The sequence below is a fragment of the Lithobates pipiens genome, unplaced genomic scaffold (assembly GCF_037356315.1).
Source record: "Lithobates pipiens isolate NorthernLeopardFrog02 unplaced genomic scaffold, aLitPip1_a1.2 Scaffold_19, whole genome shotgun sequence".
Classification (NCBI taxonomy): domain Eukaryota; kingdom Metazoa; phylum Chordata; class Amphibia; order Anura; family Ranidae; genus Lithobates; species Lithobates pipiens.
The window spans coordinates 380,042,289-380,068,829 of NW_027507764.1; the positions used below are offsets into that span (position 1 = coordinate 380,042,289).

At 39.0% G+C, this 26,541-nt stretch overlaps 1 protein-coding gene across 1 annotated transcript in view; it reads right to left on the reverse strand.

The window, feature by feature from the left end:
• Nucleotides 1-2,526: 2,526 nt before the first annotated feature.
• GALR1 (galanin receptor 1) overlaps nt 2,527-26,541 on the reverse strand; it is a 371,160-nt gene continuing 347,145 nt past the window's right edge. Inside the window, exon 3 of the mRNA XM_077492339.1 lies at nt 2,527-5,528. Within this exon, the coding sequence (XP_077348465.1) occupies nt 5,211-5,528 (318 nt within the window). The 3' untranslated portion in view covers nt 2,527-5,210. The remainder of the gene's footprint in view (nt 5,529-26,541) is intronic.

A 26,541-nucleotide genomic window follows, 5' to 3' on the forward strand; every position in this document is an offset into this window, starting at 1 on the left:
ATCGGCCACCCATTCTAGGTCAGTCGGTCAGTCAGCACTTACCCCACAGGTTGCGCGTGGGCAGCGCTCCGGCGGGTGGAGACTCCTGTGTCCTCTCCTCCACTCCATCATGGTGGCTTCCGCCGTGTGTCTCCTCCCTCCTCCTAGGCGTGCAATAGGATCCCCTGTCCTTTCAGACAATCAGGTGACGGGTCTCAAGACCCACTTACTTATTGACTGGGAAGAGGATCAGTGTGGCAATAGTGAATAATATTTCACTATTGCCACACAACTGGGTGGGCTCGGAGCGCAGTGCTCTGCACCCCCGAGCCCATCATTTTTTTTAAGTCTATTAGAGCCTCTGGCTCAAATCACATGGCTCAAAAAAAAAACTGATGCATGACTGGGGGGGGGGGTGGTGCCCGTGCACTCCTAATGGACAGGCCGCCTCTGTGAAGGAGGGACATATTTGGGCCAATTAGACATTCTGCATTCACATGTGCTGACAAAAAAAAAAATTGTCAGAGGGAGAGAGTATAAAGATGACCTCATAAGTCTGCTCCTTCCATCCATTCCGCTCATAGTTGCTGTTGTGTTGCTTAACTGCAGCCAAGAAAAGTCCAGTTTCTAGTCTGTCTGTGCCATGTGGTAGAACTGTAAACCTCAGGACTTTGTAGACAGATCTACAAATCCTTTCGCAGATAAGACAATTCCCATTAATGCTTCTTTTTTTTATCTGTCTTAGCTGTCTACCTGGAGTTCAGATTTAAAGGAAGCCTGTGTTGAAGGAATATTTAGGCTTCCATTGCTACCCTTCTTTAAAATAGCAGATATACATCCATCATTAGATAAGACTCATAAAGTGAACAAAACTTACATCAACTGCTGCATTTAGCATACAACAGGCACTTCCAGGCCAGTTCAATTCCTAGGGGTACCAAATCTAGAGCTGTTCTGGTATATCTCCTCTAAGCAGTAATGTTAACCCAACATTAGTGGGCCAACTGCAGGTATTAGAAGGCAGGAGTGGGCTGAGCCAGGCCCTTTATAAAGGATTTTGGGTAGTTGTTTGCATAGCAGATGGGTCAGGGCTCTGGGAACCTGGGTACTAAAAGGGAAAACTGGTTATTATGCATGCACTGTGCAGTGTTCTGCTATCCTACAATACTACCACAATACAATACTATCTCTGCTTATGAACAGCACTTACAAGAGATCTATACAATGGGTGGATGTTTTTAGATTAGTATATCCTGTTTTTATAGTTTGTTAGGAAGAGGCACATAAAATATATAGCACTCATGAAATTACATTGGTATATCAGTAAAAGGATAATGGATTAAAAAGGCTATTTACCAAAGAAGTATTTTGCCTTAACCACTTCAGCACCGGAAGAATTTCCCCCCTTCTTGACCAGAGCACTTTTTGCGATTCGGCACTGCATCGCTTAACTGACAATTAATTGCGTGGTCGTGCTACATTTTACCCAAACAAAATTGATGTCCTTTTTTTCCCACAAATAGAGCTTTCTTTTGGTGGTATTTGATCATCTCTGTGGTTTTTAGATTGACAATTTTGAAAAAAAACACATTACTTTTTGCTATAATAAATAGCCCCCAAAAATATATAAAAACATTTTTTTTTCCCTCAGTTTAGGCTGATATGTATTCTTCTACATATTTTTTGTAAAAAAAAATCTCAATAAGCGTAAATATTGATTGTTTTGTTGTAATAGTAGTAATGGCGGCGATCTGCAATTTTTATCTTGACTGTGACATTATGCAGACACATTAGACAATTTTGACACATTTCTGGCACCATTGGCATTAATACAGCGATCAATGCTATAAAATTGCATTGATTACTGAAAAAATGTCACTGGCAGTGAAAGAGTTAACACTAGGAGCCATTCGAGGTGTTAACTGTGTTCCCTGGGAGGTAATTTAAACTGATGGGGAAAGGGACTGACTGGAGGAAGTGAAGGATCATGGTTCCTAGCTAATAGGAACACATGATCTATCACTCCTGTCAGAACAGAACAGGAAAGTGTGTGTTTACACATACTTGTCCCTGTTTCTGTATCTCCTGCTCATGATCGCTCGTGGCCAGCAGTCATTGCAACCGTCGGCCACGAGTACCGGCATCCCCGCTGTGCAGCAGGTGCCTGCTATCCCAATCCCGCGAGCCATCGTAGCAGGGGAGCCAACCTGTCGCAGTATAACTGCGGTGGTTGGAGGGGAAGAGGTTAAAGCATTTGTTACCCAAACACTTTATATTCCTGATATGTGCCTGCTGTACTATGTACTTGTATAAGAAAGTATTGTTTTCTTTTTGTATTGCTTCCTCTGTCAGTCCCTCTGCTTTCTTATTAAAAACACCAAGCAGGATAACACAACGTGATCAGTTTTCTAGCTATGCTGGGAACTCAGTGTACTTTCCTCCAATGATCAGACTTGTCTTGACACCCCCCCCCCCCCCATTGCACAGCCATTTACTGGAAAACTCAGTGTGCTGCTGCTTCTCTCCCTCCCCTCCCCCCCCCCCACAACCTCTTATGCAGCTGAGAACAGAGGATATGTGATCACATAAAAAGGGAAAAACAGGATTTATTATGTTTTTCCTTTCATTTCTATTTTAAACTGAATAGGTTGTTTACAATCTTTAACTCAATAAACCCAATTCACAGTTCCACCCATCTGTAGTCCAATTAAAGACAAAATGGTTATTTATCTTCCATATAAGTGCATGAATAAGGAAACACTGACTTACTTAAAGTGTTACTAAACGCAGGACCCTGCATTCCCTATATCTGGTCTCCCACAGGACACATGGAAATGCAATTATTTTAGTAAATATAAATTGCTAAATACCTTTACTCATAAGCAAAATATTAAAAGTGGGGTATGCCTGTATAGCAGTCTTGTGACTTCTATCAGTGTCCAGCAGAATACTGATTAAAGCTTGCAGGAGGAGTTTTCATTCCCCTCTGACTGTCCTATGTAGCTGTATGACCTCATAAACCTCTGTCTGGACAGTGCTGATTGGCCCTGTGCTAATCACATGCACCCCCCCCCCAAAAAAAAAAAAAAAACTCTCTAGCAATACACACTAAACTGAGCATGTGCAGAGTGCCTCCTAGGGCTCTGTACTATCAGCAGATGGACCAGGGACAGTAAAAGAGGCGGAGGATCAGAAAAGCCAGGATCAAAAAGCTTTTTTACAAAATGCAGAGGATTGACACCTTATGTTCCAAAGTAACTATAACAATCATGCTTAACTGCATATACAGATTGATACATTCATATAGATAGATAGATAGATAGATAGATAGATAGATAGATAGATAGATAGATAGATGTGAGAGAGAGAGATTGATTTTACTGTTGTGGGTTTAGTAACACTTTAAGTGAAGAAAATCCTCCCCTGTATATTTTGTGGAATAATCGCTAACAGAGGGACATATTTATAAACCAGTAAATGTTATATTCACCAAACATTTCCACATTTCCTGCAGATGAATTAATCACTATAATTTTAAATGTATCAATAAATACATCAGTACTGTGAAAATATTATGATAATACGCTAAAAATTAATTGCCAAAATTGTGTTGTGAAAAATGTCATCAGGTAGTTATTTGTATTATTCCAGCATTTATTTTGTTAATATTTGCTTTCACAACTGTTGCCTATTCCTAAATGTGATTGTCCCTCACCAATCTAGTTTCATCACTTTATAAAGAATTCAAATATTTCCATGGAAACATCATGCCTGATACATTAGGTGACAAATTTCATTGTGCGGTAAAACAAAATAGTAATTTTATACATCCTTACAATAAATTCAGCCTAAAAAAAGAAATATATCACACTCTTGCTTGGCTAAGCAAAGAAAATATTTCTGTAGTAAATATTCCCGTTTGAATCCTTGACCTGTGTCACATTAATCATTTGAGTATATCTTTTTCATTTATTTACTAAGGAAAAAAAACAACATGGCCATATGTCACATTGAAAAGTCGTATCTTAGAATTGTATGTATGAGCAAAAAGGAAAAAAAAAAAAAAGATTCAATTTAGACATGTAACATTTAAAATAGTAAATTGGCTTAGTTACAGAAATTTGTTTTAGCATTATAATTTTTGAGCTCACATATTGACCTACACATTGCATGAAATGAATACATTAATAAATACAGAATTTAAAAATGCACATTGCATCTAAATGATGCTCCATCAAAAAATACCTCTTGTGTGTTTAGCAAATAGCTGGTACACATCAGCTGACCATCACACTAGACACATTTTAAAAAGAATTAAACATTTATTAACATTAAAGCTGAACTCCATAGAGATATAAAAGACACACATTACGACAGATCTGTATTCATTAATACATCTTTAAATGTGTTATCTTAATTGCAAGTTGTGTGTTATGTATTGGCCTCTTCCAGCCCTCGTACAGCAGAGCTGTAGAGGGAAATGAAGAAGTCATATAATGAGCGTTACTGCAGTGCCTATGTAATAAAAAGGCTCCTGCTGATTGAAGGAGAGAATGGAGTGACATAAGAGATTAGCTCATCAGTTTGCTCCTTTCTCCGTCACAGGCTGGAGAGAGGCAGCAGAGGAAAATCAAAAATGTGTACATTTCAGGATTGGATAAATAGGATTTTTTGGTAAATCCTTTGGCAAGCTTATGAATTGAGGTTTTGGCCTAGAGTTCAACTTTAAGTCATTATTCATATAAAAAAGGATGCTTTGAATAGTTTAGGTCTTAAAAATGTTTTATAGCATGCGTTTTAGTGGCATTATCAGTTTTATTGTAAGAAGCTACATTTTACAGCAGATATAATAACAGCAGAACAGAATTCTAAAATGCATCACAGGATATAATAGACATTTAATTACATTTTTGCATACAACATAAACCAGCTCAGGTAGCATGTTGCATGATTTTTAAAAATAAAAATATTTTCATTTACAGCTTTAAAGATTACCAGGATACCCTCCATGTGTCTCTTGTGATTAAGAGTACTTCATTTGTTTTTGTACCTATCATGTAGTAGCAGTAGCTTAAAATATGTAACTTAGTAAATGTAAGCTAACTGAAGCAAATGCCAGCTACGTACATCAAAACTAGACAATATACTTGCAAGTTTTGCCAAGTATCCTTGTGCTTTGAAACCTCATTACTGCACAAAAAGATCTGAACATTGCAACCGTATTATCTGAGTCAAACATGAGTGCAGTTTGTAGAAGGTGGAGTCTCCATTTTGCTTTTTATTTCTTTAGCATCAGTCTGCATGGAGTCGCAGCCAATTTGGCATTTAAATACTTGCTTGTAGGCCTTCCGGAAATTTTCAGAGAGGAAAGCATAAATTATTGGATTCACCGAGGAGTTACTGTATGCAAGACAATGGGCAGTAATTCTGAAGACATATGAAGCCTGCGTTAGTGGAAAGTTTCCAAATTCAACCCACATATAGATCACGTGATGAGGAAGCCATGAAATTCCAAACACCACCACAACGACTAAAACGGTCTGGGCTGTCTGTAGAAAGACATAAAATACACATTATTCATATTATTAATACTCATCTCTGAGATAATGGAATTCTTTGATCATAGTGTACTAAGAGCAGGAATGTGCAATAAAATATCAATGTTGTAACTAAACTGTCCTAATCTTTGTGGTACATCAATTAGGTGACAGCGTTACACCAGGCACCTCATCCCTGGAGAAATATAAGCAAAACAACAGGTATTTGGTTGGGATTATAATGGCGCCAAACAAAAGGACAATCTTAAAGAGGAAGTAAACCCTGATGAGTTTACTTCCTCTTTCATTCCCTGCAAAGGTAAAGCATAATGGACTACTATGCATCGCATAGTAGTCCATTATGTATCACTTACCTGACACAGGAGCCAGCGATGTCACCGCTGTCCCCTGTAGTCCGGCGCATCCATCTTCTCGGTGGGTCTTCGCTGCTCCGCCGCTGTCATTCGGCGAAGCCGCGATGACGTCACTCCCGCGCATGCGCACGGGAGCCGCCACGCACGGCATATTCGGCGTTGATGGTGCCGCGCTCAGTGCACCTGTGCGCCGCTGTCTACCGGTGCCTGTCTTTCGGCAAATATCTCCTAAACCGTGTAGGTTTAGGAGATATTTCTTGGACCTACAGGTAAGCCTTAATCTAGGCTTACCTGTAGGTCAAAGTGTGTTGTAAGGGTTTACAACCACTTTAAGTTTAAAACATACACAGTTTATTTAATACAGGATTAAAAATGCAATACTTAAAAATTGTTTACACATGCCCTATATATGGTCACTTTAGACAATCACAGAAATATGTGGAATAGGTGTTTGTAGTTTAGTGTCTGATCCCAACATGCTTTGCCAAATTTGGCTTCTTCAGGGGATTTGGAGACTACTACTAGTCAACAAACTATAACAAAATACAGACATGTATACAAAATAGTCAGTAATTGGTATAGCAGCATTGTATAGTATACATCAATCAATTTATATACATTTAAAAATATATATATATATATATATGTATTGCACAATATTCACTCTGTTTAAACCAAACCAAGCTTACCCATTGACCACCAAAGAGAAACAACCCGATCGTATACACAACTATGGGACCACAGGAGACACAGGAAGGCTCGGATAGATAATACATATAAAATGTGTCTAAATATACAGTGGACATATGTTATATGTCCAACATATGGCTAGATCAGGCTAATATGTTTACTTACATTATGTGTAGTTTATGAAGGATAAATGTGAGGGCGCCCAATTACTGACTATTTTTTTATACATGTCTGTATTTTGTGATAGTTTGTTGAATAGTAGTGGTCTCCAAATTCAACGAAACATGTTGGGATCATACACTACACTACAACCCCCTTTTCAACATATTTCTGTGATTGTCTAATTTGACCATATACCGGGCATGTGCAAATAATTTTTAAATATTGCATTTTTAATCTTGTATTTTAATGTAAATTTTAAAATTAAGATTGTCCTTTTGTTTGGCACTGTAATAATCCCAGCCAAATACCAGTTGTCTTGCATATAAACAGTATTAATATCAACTGATACATGGTCAGAAATGCTTTATATTATCCATACTTATGGATTTGTAGTTCCTTATTAAGTAGGCCATCTTTATGGTTGTCATTATCATCTATCTATCTATCTATCTATCTATCTATCTATTTATCCATCCACCTAATAATGAATAACTGTAAATGCATGACAATGGCATCAAAGCAGATACAATTTATATAAAACGTTATGACTTTGGCTCAAATGTATTTGTTTTATATATATATATATATATATATATATATATATATATATATATATACACAGTATATTTTTTGGATACTGTACTAATAATCTTAATAATAATAGTAATAATAATCTTAATAATAATAATCTTAATAATAATAATAATCTTTTTTAATCTTTTTTTTCATGCACAATGGGGTTGCACTTTGCAAAATGCAATTGTACTCTGCAAGTGCAGTTGCTCCAGAGCTTAGTAAATGATCAGAAGCTCTGCTGACTTCCGTCATCCAATCATGTGGAAGCAAAACTGCACTTTGCAAAGTAAACAGTATTTTTGCCTTTAGTAAATCAACCCCTATGTCTTTTACTAAAATGTCCGATTGAGACATTCAGGATAAGGACCAATAAGGGGCTCTGACTCATCTGCCTGTAACTTTCAGCTGGACATATTGAGTTCTGTAAACTATGAGCTTTTTACAATAAAGAAGACAAAGGGAAACGTAAAGGGGAGCCTGCTAACTTCATAGAAGAATGCATAATATTCACCAAATATATATTTTTTCATCTGACTTAAAAATTAATACATTTTTTTCTTACTCCTGAGCAGAGATGTGATCTGAGTTTACTGCTACTATGGATTTGAGGCAAATCCTGTGGGTTCCAGATTCCAAATAATAACACACCTCATGGCCCTAAACCTTTGGTGAGAAGGTTTAGAAGGGTCAATAACCTATAATAGAGACTGTACATGAAAATCAATCTGTACTACCATGTACAGCTTTAAGGAATCCCAAAGCCTGCTATTTAATAGTCTTATGTTTTGCTGAATGTTACTGCCAAAGACTATAACACTATAGCTGAATTTTTGAATAGTAGTTTACTTATTAGTCCTAAAAATAGCCAAAATATTCCAAGAAAATTTGCCCTCCAAAGACTTCAATGGCAGTTGCCTCCAAGGATCACAGAATTTTCCCCTCAATGAATTGATAGGAGATTCTCCCATCACTAGTCAAAAACAAAAATATGTGCAAAACCACTATGTATTCCCTTTAAAAGGAAAACCTAAAGTATGTTGAGAGAGTAACATGTTTCCATGTTGCCATTGCCTACTTTCTTCTGAGAATGATGGCTGGGTAAGTGATCCAATGGCTTCAGTACTTTCAGTTACTAACCCAAACCAGGTATGCAAATCAGAAGTTCTGACTTTACTATGACTTCAGTGTGTTTCGACTCAGCTAAACAGAAAATAAAGCATTTGTTTATGTCGGATCTTTCGGTTTTCTGATTCTGCACGTTCGTTATCATTTGTTAAAACAATACCCGAAATTCGGACGAAAACGCATTTAGACGAAAACGAATGCACATGTCTACTAAACACCGAGTGAAGGATAAGAATGACAGCCAACCAGACCCAGACCCAACCAACCCAGACAATTATACCCTTCCAAAACAAGTCAACGATGGCAATTCCCTTATTTCGATGTTGACAGTTGTTAACAAACTTTTACTTCTACTTTAGACAAATGAAGAGAGACAATTCAAGCAGGAATGATAAACAGTAGCAATATTTACAGTAAAAAGCTCCCTTCCCCATCCACCACGCACAGGATACTGAACAGAGACTGGATTAACAGTAAACAATTAAAGAAAAAATGTTATAATATTACAAGAGAACATCCTTGTGACATCTCTAAACAATGCCACTCCGTGTATATGAAGCAGTCTATTATTGTATGTTTAGTTTGTGTTGAGGTTTTACTAATAAAAGGTTGCCAAGTTTTGAAGAATGACTCCTTATTCCTTCTTTTTGTTTAGACTTTTTTCCAGCCATTCTCTTCTGAAAAGGAAGTGCATTTGTTGGTAACAATATCCAGGCTGAGGTCTGTAGAGTTTTTATTCAGGGGCAGAATTCTCTGGTAGCCACAGATCTGGTATATAAGGCCCATATTGTATGTCTTTGATTTAGGGCAGTGGTCCCCGAACTACCTACTATGTCTTTGATTTAGGCCTGGGGGTCGGAGGCTGCCCTTTGCTTGGCTTTATATGGGCCCTTGTAGCACTATTCCTCTCACTGACATTACCAGTGAGCCATAATTCCTCCCACTGACACAAACAATGGGGCACTATTTCTCTCACTGACTCCAACAATGGGGCACTATTCCTCTCACTGACACCAATAATGGGGCACTATTCCTCTCATTGACACCAACAATGGGGCACTATTCCCCTCACTGACACCAACAATGGGGACTATTCCTCTAACTGACACCAATGGGGCACTATTCCTCTCACTGACACCATCAATGGAGCACTATTCCCCTCACTGACACCATCAATGGGGGCTATTCCTCCCACTGACACCTACAATGGGGCACTATTCCTCTCATGGTTGCCAATGATGGGCCACTATTCCTCCCACTGACACCAACGATGGGGCACTATTCCTCTCATGGACACTAATGATTGGGCACTATTCCTCCCACTGACACCAATGATTGGGCACTATTCCTCCCACTGACACCAATGATTGGGCACTATTGCTTCCACTGACACCAATAATGGGGCACTTTTCCTGCCACTGATACCAATGATTGGCACAATTCCACCCAATGACATAAATGATGGGGCATAATTTCACTCATTAACACCAACGATGGGGCACTATTCCTCTCATGGATACCAATGCTGTGGCACTATTCCCCCCACTGACACCAATCATGGGGCACTATTCCTCTAATTAACACCAACAATGGGGCACTATTCCTTTCATGGACACCAATCATGGGGCACTATTCCTCTCACTGACACCAACAAAGGCACATTGTATTATTAATGTTCCACATGCAGTGAAATAATTGGACCCCTTTTAAAAAACATTAAGGGCATTTTTGTAAAACTCGCACTAGTTGATTTTACATTGAATTCTGGTTTTATTGGACCTGCAAAACAATTTAAGCAATATGATAATTAACGTATGGTAATTATTTAACTAAACAACATGGTAAATCAGGAAAAAAAATGTTTTAAAGTTTGTAAGCAAAGCCCATTTTGTACACAAAGATACATTTTTGGAAGCTAACATCTTCAAACTCTGCTGTTAGATATACAGGCAAATTTAGATTCACTTTTTGTTAAAAAAAAGCGTATACTGATTGGTTTGTGCAAAAGTTATAGCGTCTACAAACTATGGGATATATTTATGGATTTTTTTTATTTTATTTTACTTGCAATGGCGGTGAGCAGCGGACAAATCGGACACCTAACTAATTTTGACACTTTTTTGGTAACCAGTGACACCAATACAGAGATCAGTGCAAAAAATATGTAATGTCACTGTACTAAAGACACTGGCAGGGAAGGGGTTAGCATCTACAGCGATCAAGGGGTTAAATGTGTGGCCAACAAATGTTACTGTGCACTGTTTTTGTTGTTTTTACTAAGCAATTAGCCGAAAAAAATCAGCACATTACTGCTGTCAGAAGAGAGCCCTGTGTTTGTTTACCTACACAGGTCTCTCTTTAGTAATGTCCGTAATTGATGGTCGGGTGCCGGCGACCAATCAGCGTGCTGGCAGCCACTGATTGGTTGGTGCTGCAGCCAATTGCAGCACAGCCAAAACCAAATATAACAGACATACCCCACTTTTAAGTACCCATTGGGGTTTATTTACTAAAGCTGGAGAGTACAAAATCAAGCTCACTTCTGTATAGAAACCAATGAGCTTCCAGGTTTTATTACCAAAGCTTAATTGAACAAGCTGAGGTTAGAAGCTGATTGGTTTCTATGTAGAAGTGAGCCTGATTTTGTACTTTCCAGCTTCAGTAATTAAACCCTATCTGGGTGGAGGGAAGTGTAGATGCACCAGTAGATTTAGATACACTAAACTGAAGCCAAACGCCAGCTCACGCTTTGTAAACAGTTACAGCAAACTTTTTTTTTTTTCTTTTTATGATAAAAAAAATAAATAAAAGCTGATTAATATAATCACCCCTGTCAGTGATAAATGGTTAGTATAATCCATCTAACCGCTATATCTGCAAGCAAGCCGGTGACAAACAACAGACTTACTGGCCAGATCACCAGATGAAAAAAAAGTTTAAAAAAAAGCCTAAAAAAGAAAACGAATGCAGCCATTACATCTGAGAATTGGTGAACTGCAATATAAGAAATGTTTGCTTTTTGGGTTTAATACTATTTTACTGTAAAACCTTGCTTACTTGGAATACCCATTTTTATATAAGGGAAAAAATAGATTTCTGCATGACATAATTGGATTGCTGGCATGGACACAGCTTTACCTTATTTATTAAACTAGGTAAACACTCACTTTGCAAAGTAAACATTCTCTACTCCTTTAGTAAATTAACCTCAGTGTTTAGCGGAAGAATATTATTTGTTGCACACAAACAGTAGCTTAGAATAGAATGTCTCCTCCAGAGATGTGTTCAACAGCTGGTTATAAAGCTTGAGCTTTTCCAAAGCCCTTGTAGGATGCCATGCCAGATAATTAAAAATGTAACGTTGGAACAAAAAAATGGACCTTTGAGAAAATTAAGTAAATGGTTTTTTAATTATTTCTTTTTATAATTTGAAGATCCTTTACAATATATTGTGTTATTTTTCAAAACAAATTTACTAAATATTTTCAGTCTAATTTCAGGAGTAATAACGGAAATGAAAGGCAAAACGTTTGCATATATATATATATATATATATATATATATATATATATATATATATATATATATAAAAATTTGTGTACTTACATACAACATATATGTGTGTGTTCTTAGCTGTATAGGGAGCTCAGAGAGCTGAGGGATGAGAAACAGCAGCACACTGGTCTTTCTTTTATTCTTATAGGAAACAAAATTGTTAATTCTGCCGGGGTAGTATCCTGAAAGATTTACTGTTGCATACTTCCTGAACTTTGAGCCTCGTTGCTCTATTTATGCAGTATGAGGACCAAAGCACTCTGCAGCTTGACTGCTAATCTCATCAAAATTGGAGTGAGATTTGGTGATGTCACTAATGTACTGTTTTCCTTGCTGGAGAGAAAGTTGCAATGCAAACATCTCCAGGTTACTGCTACATTGCGTTGCATTCGTTCTGTAGACCTGCAATTCCTCCACCTTTAACCCACATGCTTGATTCTTCCTCAGCTAGTCAGGTCACCAGTTATCATAGAGGCATGACATAGTTACATAGTAGGTTTTGTTGTCGGAAAATTTGAGATCCAGATGTCAGAAATTCCGATGGAAAATGTCCGATGGAGCCTACACAAGGTCAGAATTTCTGACAAAAAGCTCCCATCGAACATTTTCCGTCTGAAAATCTGACTGTGTGTATGCGGCATTACAGTGCAAAACAAGTCATTGCACGTCAGTAAGGCCTGTATAGCATGAATGGGCCATTTTTCACAATGGGGGTTATTTAATAAAACTGAAGAGTGCAAAATCTGGTGCAGCTCTGCAGAGAAACCAATCAGCTTCCATGTTTTATCTTCAAAGCTTAATTGAACAAGCTGACGTTAGAAGCTGATTGACTACCATGCACAGCTGCACCAGATTTGGAGTCCTCTAGTTTTAGTAAATCTACCCCAGTGTCTCAACTTCCAGGTGCTGCATGCAGGCAGTGCACTGAAGTCTACTAGGACACAGAAGCTGCATTGACACATCTGCTGGTCATAATTTGACAGGAATGTGGGTGTGAGTGGGTAGCCCCAAATGTAGACAAAGTGCGTGGCAGGGCTGTCACTCGAGCCTGCATGCCTGCTACATTAGGACCAGTGGCCATGTCCACTGGGCTTACATGGGCTGCCTGTGTTCTGTCAGCTATGGCGACCCGTCAGAATTGGTAACGGAAGTGACGTTGCGTCGCTGCCATCTTACTACACTCCGCACTCCTCCACAGTAACGATACACCAAGAAGGGGGCAAGCGGACATCTTGTTACACCCACCAAAGTTTTGCATTTCACAGTTATGTTTTGCATTTCACAGTTATGTTCATGCTTATAAGGTGAAAAACAGTATTTGGAAATCCATTGGACTGCTTACGTGTTGAATTATAAAAGCAGCAGTGTTCTTTCACATTGGCAAACCTGTGAAAAAAAGCCGGTTTGCCGCTGCTTTTAAAATTCAACATCTAAACATTTCGTAGGATTTCTATATACTGTATTTCACATTATAAGCTCTGTTTCCTGCTAAAAAATAACTGAAATGCAAAACTCCGGTGGGTGTAACAAGATGTCCGCTTGCCCCTTTCTCTGTCTATCGTTACTGTGGAGGAGCGCGGGTGTAGCAAGATGGCGGGAAACGGAACGTCACTTCCACTGCAAAATCTGATGGGTTGCCATATCTGACGGAATACCTGCATGCAGCACCAGAAAGCTGAAATGTTGCAAAAAAGTCCAGTTTGTGCCATAAGGGCATCATCACCTGATAGGGAAACATCAACTACAGGAAGTACTGATCAATAGTCCTTTGTATGTAATTTTGAACACAGTTTCCTCAGTTCAGGTTCTCTCAATAAGATGTACCATTGATGACATTGATAGAGTCTGACTTCTTCACTTTGGTATACATTTTTCATATTTTATACGGTCTTCTAATGCCCTGTACACACGGTCGGACATTACGACGACAAAATAATTTTTTTCCGACTGATTTCAGCCCAAACTTGTCTTGCATACACACGGTTGTACAAAGTTGTCATAAAATCCGATCAATCAGAGCGAGTTGATGTAAACTGCATATGACGGGACTATAAAGAGGCCAGTAGCCACTAGCCAATAGCTTTCATCTAGTAATTTATTCTAAGCATGCGTGGCACTTTGTCTGTCAGAATTGTCTACACACAAACGGAATTTAAACGATCGGAATTTAGATCCGGCTCTCAAACTTTTGTGTGTCGAAATTCCGACAGAAAAAGTCAGATGGAGCGCACACACGATCGGATTTTCCGACAACACGATCCGATCGCACATTTGCCATCGGAAAGTCCGACCATATGTACAGGGCATTAAAGTTTCAAAAGGCAATGCACATATCTTTTCAGTCTGTAAATACAGAATTATTGACAGGTTCCTATTAAGATAATTAAATTAACAATAATCAGTTCAATTGATTGCAATTCCTTAAGTTTAATCTGTAATCTTGTGATTTTATAAAACAAAAAAACTATTTTTTTTTTAATTTAACCTCCCTGGAATTCCAGCTGAGGAAGGTATCGACACACGTTGGGGAGGAGACAGGACGGTGCAGGAGACAACAGAGCGTTCTCAGAGTGGAAAGGACCCATCAGTTCAGCGGCCACAGTGGTATTCGCTTTGTCTGTAAAGAGCGGTGCACTTCAGCACCTACTAAATGTGAGTACCCTATTAAATGGGCTATTGTTGTAATCAATAAATATCATTTAAAATTATATCACACTATCTAGTTTCCTCTGTTATACTTATATGTGGAAAACGTAAAAGCAATCAGCCCTGGATCCCAGCACAGACACTGAACCCAGAGGAAGTTCATATGCGACTAAGCTTAACTACAAGGTCACGCGCTCTAAGGTGAGCGCACACACTGAAGGGGGAGCGCCTGAGTGGATACAAGAACGCGTTTGTTCATCACCAATATATTCTTTGGATCTGATTACATTGGAATGGACTTTATATTTATTATTTTATATCAACTTATGTCATCACATGAAGAATTTTGCACGTAGCACTTTAGTGCACTGGAACACTTTTTTGTATAATATTTGAGCACTTTTTGTTAATAAGATGATCTGAGTTTATACATTATATTAACATCACTGCACACAATAATTTTATTGTCACTAACAGGGTGGAAAATCAGGAGCTGACCGACTCGTGATTAGTGATCAGCCAATGGCAGACAGTGCTGATTGGAGTGTCCTGGCAGGGCCATCCCCCTGTCAAAACATAACAGCTCAGCAGGGGGAGATTTCTGTACTAACATTGCATAGTTAGTACAGCGGCTCCGACCAGAGATTACTGTTTTTTTTTTCATTTAACATGCTGGGCCTGTTCTTCTGTCAGACTCAATCTGGCATTGTTTACAAATCCTTGAAGTCAGTCATGAGAACTAAGAAACATTGAAAAGGTAGGAAATGTTTAAAAAATATATTTTTTTTGGTGTACCGTGAATGGAAATACATAATACATATATAATGGGCTTTTCTCAAATGTGACTGAAAAAGTAAAAAAAAAAACATTTTAAGCAACAAATAAGTCATTCTAATGCAAACACTGCCTAAAAAAGTAATTTGATGTTATTACCCAAAGTAGGGGTAGTATCATCCATTTATGTTGTCAATAGGCAGGAAAACAGAGGACGAGGTGCTGCGATTCCAGAAATGTTCAGTGTGTCTCAAGCTACAGATGCCCACTTTTGCTTTAGCTGTTGCAGTAAACAACAGTTTGACTGATTATATAAGCTTTAATAGAAACATACAACAAAGATGCAGTCTAGCTCCATAACAAATGGTAACCAATAACCATGCTATAACACCAAAAACACCTATTAAATATAATTGTATGCTATATTTGATAAGATAGGCCCATCGGCATAAATTGTGCTTGACTCAATGAATCCAGTGCTACAGCATAGTTATAGTAAAAGGTGAAAAAAATAAGCAGTCACATCCACTTTCTAAACATGCACCCAATTAGTGTATTTTTATGTTATATAGTTACATATAGTTACATAGTAGGTAAGGCTGAAAAAAGACAATAGTCCATCCAGTTCAACCTGTGTGGGTGCATGCATATCAGTATCTATAATGCTTTCCCATACCCCTGTATGTTGTGCCCTTTAAGATGTACATCCAAAAGTCTTTTAACCGCTTCCCGACCGGCGCACGCTGATGTACGTCAGCAGAATGGCACGGACAGGCAAATGGGCGTACAGGTACGTCCCTTTGAATTTGCCGCCGTACCATCGCGTACCCCCCGATGGCGGCACATATGTGTACTGGTCAGGACCCCCGTGAGTCTGACCGCGGGCCCGTGGACTCGATCGCCGCGGGGATACCCGCGATCGTCTCACGGGGAGGAAGAACGGGGAGATGCCGATGTAAACAGCATCTCCCCGTTCTGCCTAGCAACAAGTGACACTGATCTCTGCTCCCTGTGTTTGGAGCAGAGATTAGTGATCTGTAAAACACAGCCACGCCCCCACCGATAGAAACATGCTCCTAGGACACACTTAACCCCTACCCTGCCACCTCCTGGTTAACCCCTTCACTGCCAGTGTCATTTACACAGGAATCAGTGCATTTGTATAGCACTGTTTGCTGTATAAATGACAATGGTCCCAAAAATGTGTCAACAATGTCCGATGTGTCCGCCATAATGTTGCAGTCACAATAAAAATCGCTGATCGCCGCCATTACTAGTAAAAAAAAAAGATTAATAAAAATGCCATAAAACTATTCCCTATTTTGTAAACGCTATAAATTTTGTGCCAACCAATCAATAATCGCTTATAGCGATTTTTTTGATTTTTTTTTACCAAAAATATGTAGAAGAATATGTATCGGCCTAAACTGAGGGAAAAAAATTGTTTTTTTTTTATATATTTTTTGGGGATATTTATTATAGCAAAAAGCCAAAAACAGTGCATTTTTTTCAAAATGTACGCTCTTTTTTTTACTGGGCATTTGCTATTTAATTATCCAGACAAACAAACTGGGTGGAAAAAACCACGTATTCATCTAAGGCTCGTCAGTTCCTAAATATCTTGCAGGACAATTTCATGGGTCAGATGGTAAATGCACCAACTAGAAACAAAGCGTTACTAGACCTACTGATTACCAACAATACAGACCTGATCTCGGATGTGGAAATACAGGGCTATTTAGGAAACTGCAATCACAGGTCAATTCATTTTAGTATAAATCACACAAATATGAAACATAAGGGGAATACAAAGACACTAAATTTCAAAAGAGCCAACTTCCCTAAACTACGATCCTTGCTAGAGGATAATAATTGGGATAAAATCTTAGGAACAAAGAACACAGAGGAGAAATTAGTATACTTTAAGAGGATATTAAATAAGTGCATTAGCCAGTGCATCTCAATGGGAAATACATTTAAAAGAGCTAGTAAATGTCCTGGGTGGCTTAACTCCAACATAACAATGCATATAAAAGCAAAGGAGAAGGCCTTTAAAAAATGCTAGCTGAGAGATCATCATCAGCATTCCAACATTACAAAGAATGCAACAAGAAATGTAAGGGAGCAATCAGGGCGGCTAAGATAAAACACGAAACTCACATAGAGGAGGAGAGTAAAATAAAATCTACAAGAAATTCTTTCAGTACATAAATAGTAAGAAAGGGAGGTCAGATCATATTGGGCCCATAAAGAATGATGAAGGGAATCTGGTTACTAAGGATGGAGAGATGGTGAAGGTTTTGAATGTATTCTTATCCATGGTCTTCACGAGGGAATCGGTGGGCTTCAGTAACCAAAACTGCAATGTCATGACATGTCACAGGAAGCATCCTCATGTCTAACAGAGGACAGAATTAGAAATAGACTTGAAAAATTTAACATTAATAAGTCACGAGGACCAGATGGCTTACACCGGAGGGTTCTTAAGGAACTCAGTCAAGTAATTGCCAGATCATTGTTTCTAATTTTTATGAACTGTCTACTGACTGGAATGGTACCAGCTGATTGAAGAAAAACGTCGTTTCGTTTCGTTAGCACCAATAATTAAAAAAGCGCAAGATACATCCCTGGGAATTACAGACCAGTTAGCCTTACATCAAGCTCTTGGAGGGGATGATAAGGGACTATATACAAGATTTTAGTAATGACAGTGTATCATTAGCAGTAATCAGCATGGATTCATGAAGAATTGTTCTTGCCAAACCAATCTATTAACCTTCTATGCCCCTGTACACACGGTCGGAGATTTCCACAACCAAATCCGTCGGATTTTGCCCGAAACTGTTGCATACACACGGTCGGACAAAGTTGGCGAAAAATCAGATCTTTCAGAACGTGATGACTTAATTTCGTTACAATGGGACTACATTCAGGCTAGTAGCCAATAGCTTTGATGTAGGAATTTGATCTGAGCATGCGTGGCACTTGGTCCGATCAAAATTCTCTACACATGATCGGAGTATGTCCGACTGGCCCAGTTGGTCGGGAAATATTTCCAACATGTTGGAAAATTGGGTCCGATGGATATTCCGACAGAATTAGTCCGATGCATACCACACACAGTCTGATTATCCTACGACATGGTCCGATAGGACACATTCCGATGGATTCTCCGACCGTGTGTACAAGGGCTATGAGGAGGTGAGCTGCCATCTAGATAAAGGAAGGCCCATAGAAATGGTGTATCTGGATTTTGCAAAAGCATTTGATACAGTTCCCCATAAATGTTTACTGTACACAGTAAGGTCCAATGGCATGGACCATAGGGTGAGTTTGAAAACTGGCAACAGGGCCGAGTTCAGAGGGTAGTAATAAATGGGGAGTACTCGGAATGGTCAGGGGTGGAAAGTGGGGTCCTCTGGGGTTCTGTCCCGGGACCAATCCTATTTAATTTGTTCATAAATGATCTGGAGGAAGGGATAAACAGCTCAATCTCTATATTTGCGGACGATACTAAGCTAAGCAGGGCAATAACTTCTCCGCAGGATGTGGAAACCTTGCTAGAAGATCTGAACAAATTGATGGGGTGGGCAACTACATGGCAAATGAGGTTTAACCACCTCCCACCCAGCCACTGCACATACTGTATATGGCTGGGTGGGAGCTTCCTCCTTCTGAGTGGACATGTCTGTGTAGCGGTGCGATCCCAATGCGCTCGTGTCACCTGGACACAGCGCATCTCCAATCTGCAGGAGGGCTCTGTGATTGGCCCTGCTGATTACATGACGGCTGTGTCTAATCAGAGCCATCATGTGATGTAAACAGAGAGCTGGTTGCTAGGCGATTGGCTCTCCTCTCCTCACATGGAATTTGGCAGTGAGGAGAGGAGAGCAGATCGCTGCAGCCAGCTGGTGATAGTATCCCAAAAATGCTGTCCCCACACAGTAAAAACACCTGTCCCCACATATGTAACACTAAAATCATATGTCCCAATGATCATCTGCACACATATGCCTGTGATCATCTGCACCCATGTCCGTGATCATCTGTGCACATCTGTACATAATCATCTGCGTACACATGTCCGTGATCACACAAACCAATAATTATACACTTAATGGGATTTTTTTACCAAAGATATGTAGCAGAATACATTTTGGCTTAAATTTATGACAAAAGTAGATTTTATTGGATCTTTTTTAAAAGACTAGTGTAGAGTGGAAAATATATATTTATTTCAAAATTTCTGCTCTTTTTTTATGCTTATATCGCAAAAAAAAAAAAAAAAAAGATTTGTGAATGATACCACCAAAAGAAAGCTCTATTTGTGTGAACAAAATGATAAAAATTTCATTTGGGTACAGTGTTGCATGACCGCGCAATTCTTATTGAAAGTGCAAGATCGATGAAAGCTGAAAATTGGCCTGGGAAGGAAAGGGGCGAAAGTGCCCTGTATTGAAGTCGTTAATGCAGAAAAATGTAAAATAATGCATTTGGGTGGCAAACATATGAATGTAATCTACTCACTAGGGGAAGAACCTCTGGGGGAATCTAGGATAGAAAAGGATCTGGGGGTCCTAGTAGATGATAGGCTCAGCAATGGCTTGCAATGCCAAGCTGCTGCAAGCAAAGCAAACAGAATATTGGCATGCATTAAAAAGGGGATTAACTCCAGAATTAAAATGATAATTCTCCCACTCTACAGGACTCTGGTCCGGCCACACCTGGAGTATGCAATTCAGTTCTGGCCACCAGTCCTCAGGAAGGATGTGCTGGAACTGGAGAAAGTCCAGAGAAGGGCAACAAAACTAATGAAGGAACTGGAGGACCTTAGTTATGAGGAAAGGTTACGAGCACTGAACTTGTTCTCTCTGGAGAAGAGTCGCTTGATGATTTCAATGTACAAATACCGTATCGGTGACCCCATAATAGGCATAAAGCTTTTCTGCAAAAGGGAATTCAACACGCGGCCATTCACTAAAATTAGAAGAGAAAAGGTTTAACCTTAAATTGCGTAGAGGGTTCTTTACTGTAAGAGCAGTTAGGATGTGGAATTCTCTTCCACAAGCAGGGGTTTCAGTGGGCAGCATTGATAATTTCAGGCACCTGAACGACCACAACATACAGGGATATACAATGTAATACTGACATAAAATCACACACATAGATTGGACTTGATGGACTTGGGTCTTTTTTCAACCTTGCCTATTTATCTATGTAATGTAATCAATCAGCATACTATATCCTGCCCCCATAATGTTTAGAAATAGGAAGACATAGAGAAGGAAGGAGAGAGGGGAGTGTAATTTACCACTGTGTATTCGCCCACATGTGTGACTCTACAGTCATGTGGGCTGCACAGATAGGAAAAAGGAACAAATGAAGAGCTTAGGAAATAACTGAAATATGAGCATGCTCAGTAGAGGACACCAGCTAGTCTACACAATCTCAAAGCACAAGCCAAGGTCCTTGGCTTGTTTTTGTTGTTTTATTAGAGGATGATAATTGGGATGGGGTAGGGAATTATGGGATGACCAACTTGAAAATATCTGGAAAACAGAAAAAATGGGGAAAATGTCCTTCCTATATACATAGAAATCCTCTTCTTCCTTCCTCCTGTGCAAATTTGGTTCACAATGTAAAGCAACTGCTGATCACTCTGGTGACATTAACAGTCTTTTTGTAAATTGAGCAGCAGCCTATTACAGGCTAGGAACACCCTGTCCCTTTTGTGGATAAGTTAGCATATTGTGGCGTGGACAGCATCTCCTTCTGTCTCCCTGTAGACTCTGAGCCCAGTTCTACCAGCCTGTCTGGCTGTCACCAGCCCACCTTGCTGCTCGCTTCCCCCAGTCCTCTGACTGGCACACACACATGTAGATTCCCTAAGGCAAGGTTAGATGAAGACTTGGCACACCACAGTCTTCAAAAGAGCACTATTACAGCTGACAATCTCTCCCCTTTCTTTGTCCCTGCATCCTGCTGATCTACTTATTGAGGTTGATTTACTAAAGGCAAAAAGAGTGTGCACTTTGCAGTTGCACCAGAGCTTAATAAATGAGGTAAAGCTTTACTTTGCAAAGAGTACCCAATCATGTGCAAGGAAAATAAAAACACTGCAATTTTGCTTGCACGTGATTGGATGATGGAAGTCAGCAGAGCTTCTGCTCATTTACTAAGCTCTGGAGCAACTGTTCTTGCAGAGTACAACTGCACTTTGCAAAGTGCACAGTCTATTTGCTTTTAGTAAATCAACCCCACTGTCTCTGCTTGCTCTCTCTCACTGCCTCTACAGTCTAAATCCCCCCAACTGCCTCCTGTGGTGGGATCCTTCCAGGCTAGCTTTCCTGAAGCCCCGCGGTAAGACCCCACCCCAGCAGGAGTCCTTCAAGGGCCACTGACAGCCTCCCCTTCAGCACTGCTTCTCCATCTTTCTCCCGACTCCCCTGCTGGCATGGCTCATGTCTATTTATGGCTTTCTAAGTCCCCTGCCAGGTCCACTGCTGGGGATTGGCTAAGGGGCCATTAAAATTCAAGGTAACCCCTCCTAACCTCTGTAGAAACAGGGGGGCGGGGGACACCAGAGAGCTCCCAGGATTAGTCATCCAGCCCTGGCCTCTAATAACCCTGACCCAGATTCCATGACTCAGGTTTATCCCAGAGCCAGACTATGTTTTACGTGCACTACATTTCTAGTAGTCTATACTAGACTAGAGGGTGCAACAACAATATTTGCATAACCTGGAGTTCGCCTTTAAAGTGTTTCTATAGCCACTTTAGGGAAAGTTAGAACCCCTGTTAGGTTTTTATTTCTAGGTGAAAAGCAGGTGCTTATCAAGTAGAAATTCTATATTCTATATTGCTTGCCTGACCATATTGAGATATCTCAGCATTCCACATGTAATCCACACTAAGGCTGGATTTACACCTATGCATTTCTAGTGCTTTTTGCATTTTGCAGATTTGCTCTACACAACGAGTCCCGCAGGAAACCATGTTAAATGGACTGTAGTGCAAATCTGCAAAAGGCACTAAAACTGCATAGGTGTGAATCCAGCCGTAAACAGAGTTACTGCTTGTTTCTAAAGGAATTTACCAAAGTATTTACTGAAGGCCTCTGGAGAGCCAACATGTTTTAGGGATCAGCATTCACTTTTAGGCTGGATTCACACTAATGCATTTTTAGTGCTTTTTGCATTTTGCAGATTTGCACTACAGCTCATGTTCCATAGGAAACCATGTTAAATGGACTGTAGGGCAAATCTGCAAAATGCAAAAAGCCTTAAGGTCTGTAAGCAAAAGTAACTTGAGGCAGGAGCAGAAAGGATTACACTGTGAACTGTCTAATAGGAAACATGAAAATGTTATGCACGGTATATGTAAAGCATTCAATTAAACGGGTCCACAATTAGAGCTCTAAGTATAGCTAGAGGTGCCTAGCAAGACATATATCTATACAATAAGAAGATTTAATCCAGCCAGTCTAGCAGTAAAATTCAATTTAGAAAGGTTTTTCTTCACATAAAAACTGCAGAAAATAAAAGCATGACCGTTTTATTAATTCTGCTGGATTCTGTGCTTGACTACACTGTTCGGGAATTGGGAGCCTGGCCAGGATTAAAGTTTAATAAGGCATAATACAGCTTTAAAAACTTTTTTTTTTAAGAAAACGGAACAGTATTAAAAATAAATCAGTCCACACAGCGATACAGATATTTCAGAACATTTCTTATAAAAACTGCTAATATGAATGATAACTTTGTTGTAATATTAGTTGTTTTTGCTGAAATTCACATGCATAAAATATTGGCATGTGAATTGTGAATCATGCACTAATATAGATCAAATCCATGCTATTTTCAATTTGGCATGAAATCCAATAAGACTTGGAGTGAATCAAAACTTTTTTTTACATACTACAACAAATATGAATTGTTTAATAAACCAACCTCTACTTTCATTGACATAGTCCCCAAAAATAATATTCTAATTTTATAAATGTTTCTGGTTAAAGAAATAACCAGAGGCAATTACATTAAAATGACAAGCATGTGGAAGATCAATGTATAGCACAGAGATATTAAAAGCTGGTGCTAAAATTATCCCATAAATTGCTGCAGATTTTAAAAAGGACATCTAGCAATATTTGTTCTTTGTACTCAAGTCAGTCGATAATGTTTTGTACAGTAATTGAGCTGGAAACCACAGGTGGTTTTCTACTGATGAATAAAATTAAAATGATTAGGATCCAAAAAAACAAGAAATTGCCAGATTAGACATGAACATGTTTTGTCTAATCATAAATCGAGGACTCACTGGGGCAATTAACTAAATGGCATATATTTTCCACTAAGCATGTACACCTGTGGTCAATTATCACAAATAAAGGGGAGAACTATTAGAAAATAACACTGTTAGGGCTTGTTTAACCTTTGCTTTTGGGGGGTGGGGAGGGTAAAAACAGGCGGTTGAGGGTAAAAAACAGGGTTGTACATGTATCTTGGCTGCTAGTCTTTGTTTTGGATTTGCTGCAAAAATTATCTTTTTTTTTTTATTCTGCAGGCTGTAGCTACAACCACCTTGCAAACACATGACACACATGTGGCTGTGGAGTGGTGGTGTGGCATTTACAGGGTTAAATTGGTGTGTAAACAGGTGTTGAAGAGGCCTAATATCACCTCCTCATCGCTTCCCAAACACCTCTGAAAAGCCATCCACCATAGATCACTTTTCAGAGGGGTGGCAAGGCCTGCTCATCATCTAAACTTAAGGCCTTAAAGTGGAATTTCACTCTCCTAACCAACATTGACTATTTCTAATCCTTATGCTGCTAGCATTAGTAAATAGATAGGAACGTATTTCATATTTACTTATTTCAAAATATATATTTTTTTACATTCCTTCAGTTACTTCCTGGTTTCTTGCCTAGGCAAATTAGGTCATACATCCCAGGAGTTTTCTGGAGGGGAGGAGAGGTGTTCTCAGCTAAGCACACTCTCCTGCTTGTATGCCTGTGAGAAGGGCAGATGGATTCCAGGAAGTAAATGCTACATGACTCATTTGCCCTTACTCAAGATGGCCACAGCCAGAAATGCTAGGGGGGTATTTTTAAAAGTGATTTCTCAGCAAAATAAAGCATGGAGATATGGATGGGGGAGATTGTGTTGAATATTAAAAACAACTTAGATTGTATTTTTGCTTTGTGGTGCTCAGATGCAGTATAGTTTTAAAGTGATACTAAAGTCTATTTTTTTTTGTTTAAAAATGACAAACATTCCATTCAGACATGAAGCCGCAGCTTGGCCTGCCCTCTCTCTCTCTCTTCATTGGCTCACTGACTTTGATTGTCTCAGCCAATGAGGAGGTAGAGTTTCGCTGGATCCAGGTGGGGCTCAGATAAGTGTTAGGGTGCTGAGGGGGGACTGCTGCACACCAAAGGTTTTTTTTTTTATCTTAATCCATAAAATGCATTAACCACTTGACCACTGGGCACTTAAACACCCTTAATAACCAGACCAATTTTCAGCTTTCGGTGCTCTCGCATTTTGAATGACAATTACTCAGTCATGCAACACTGGACCTATATGAAATTTTTGTCCTTTTTTTCACACAAATAGAGCTTTCTTTTGGTGGTATTTAATCACTGCTGGGTTTTTTATTTTTTGTGCTATAAAGGAAAAAATACCGAAAATTCTGTAAAAAAATGAATTTTTCTTTGTTTCTGTTAGAAAATTTAACAGATTAGTAATTTGTTCTTCATAAATTTTGGCCAAAATTTATACTACTACATATCTTTGGTAAAAATAAGTACAAATTGGTGGATATTATTTGGTCTTTGTGAAAGTTATAGAGTCCACAAGCTATGGTGCCAATATCTGAAAATTGATCACACCTGAAGTACTGACGGCCTATTTCAATTCTTGAGACCCTAACATGCCAGAAAAGTACAAATACCCCCCAAATGACCCCTTTTTGGAAAGAAGACATTCCAATGTATTTAGTAAGAGGCATGATGAGTTTTTTGAAGTTGTCATTTTTTCCCACAATTCTTTGCAATTCAAAATTTTTTTAACTTTTTTTTTTTTTTTTTCACAAAATTGTCATATTATCAGGTTATTTCTCACACACAGCATATGCATACCACAAATTACACCCCAAAACACATTCTGCTATTACTCCCGAGTACGGTGATACCACATGTGTGAGACTTTTACACAGTGTGGCCACATACAGAGGCCCAACATGCAGGGAGCGCCATCAGGTGTTCTGGAGCACCCAGGACAATTCTGACATTTCTCTCCTACATGTAAAAATCATCATTTATTTGCTAGAAAATTACATAGAACTCCAAAACATTATATATGTTTTTTTAGCAAACACCCTGGAGAATACAATGGTGGTCTTTGCAACTTTTTATCTCGCACGGTATTTGCGCAGTAATTTTTCGAATGCTTTTTTTTGGAAAAAAAAACAGTTTTGGGCTTAAAAAAAAAAAAACAGTAAAGTTAGCCCAATTTTTCCATAATGTGAAAGATGAAGTTACGCTGAGTAAATAGATACCTAATATGTCACTCTTCAAAATTGCACACGCTTGTGGAATGGCGCCAAACGTCGCTACTTAAAAATCCCCATAGGCGACAATTTAATTTTTTTTTTACTGGTTATACAGTGGTGTGAAAAAGTGTTTGCCCCCTTCCTCATTTCCTGTTCCTTTGCATGTTTGTCACACTTAAGTGTTTCGGAACATCAAACCAATTTAAACAATAGTCAAGGACAACACAAGTAAACACAAAATGCAATTTGTAAATGAAGGTGTTTATTATTAAAGGTGAAAAAAAATCCAAACCATCATGGCCCTGTGTGAAAAAGTGATTGCCCCCTAAACCTAATAACTGGTTGGGCCACCCTTAGCAGCAACAACTGCAACCAAGCGTTTGCGATAACGTGCAATGAGGCTTTTACAGCGTCCTGGAGGAATTTTGGCCCACTCATTTTTGCAGAATTGTCCTAATTCAGTTACATTAGAGGGTTTTCGAGCATGAACGGCCTTTTTAAGGTCATACCACAACATCTCAATAGGATTCAGGTCAGGACTTTGGCTAGGCCACTCCAAAGTCTTCATT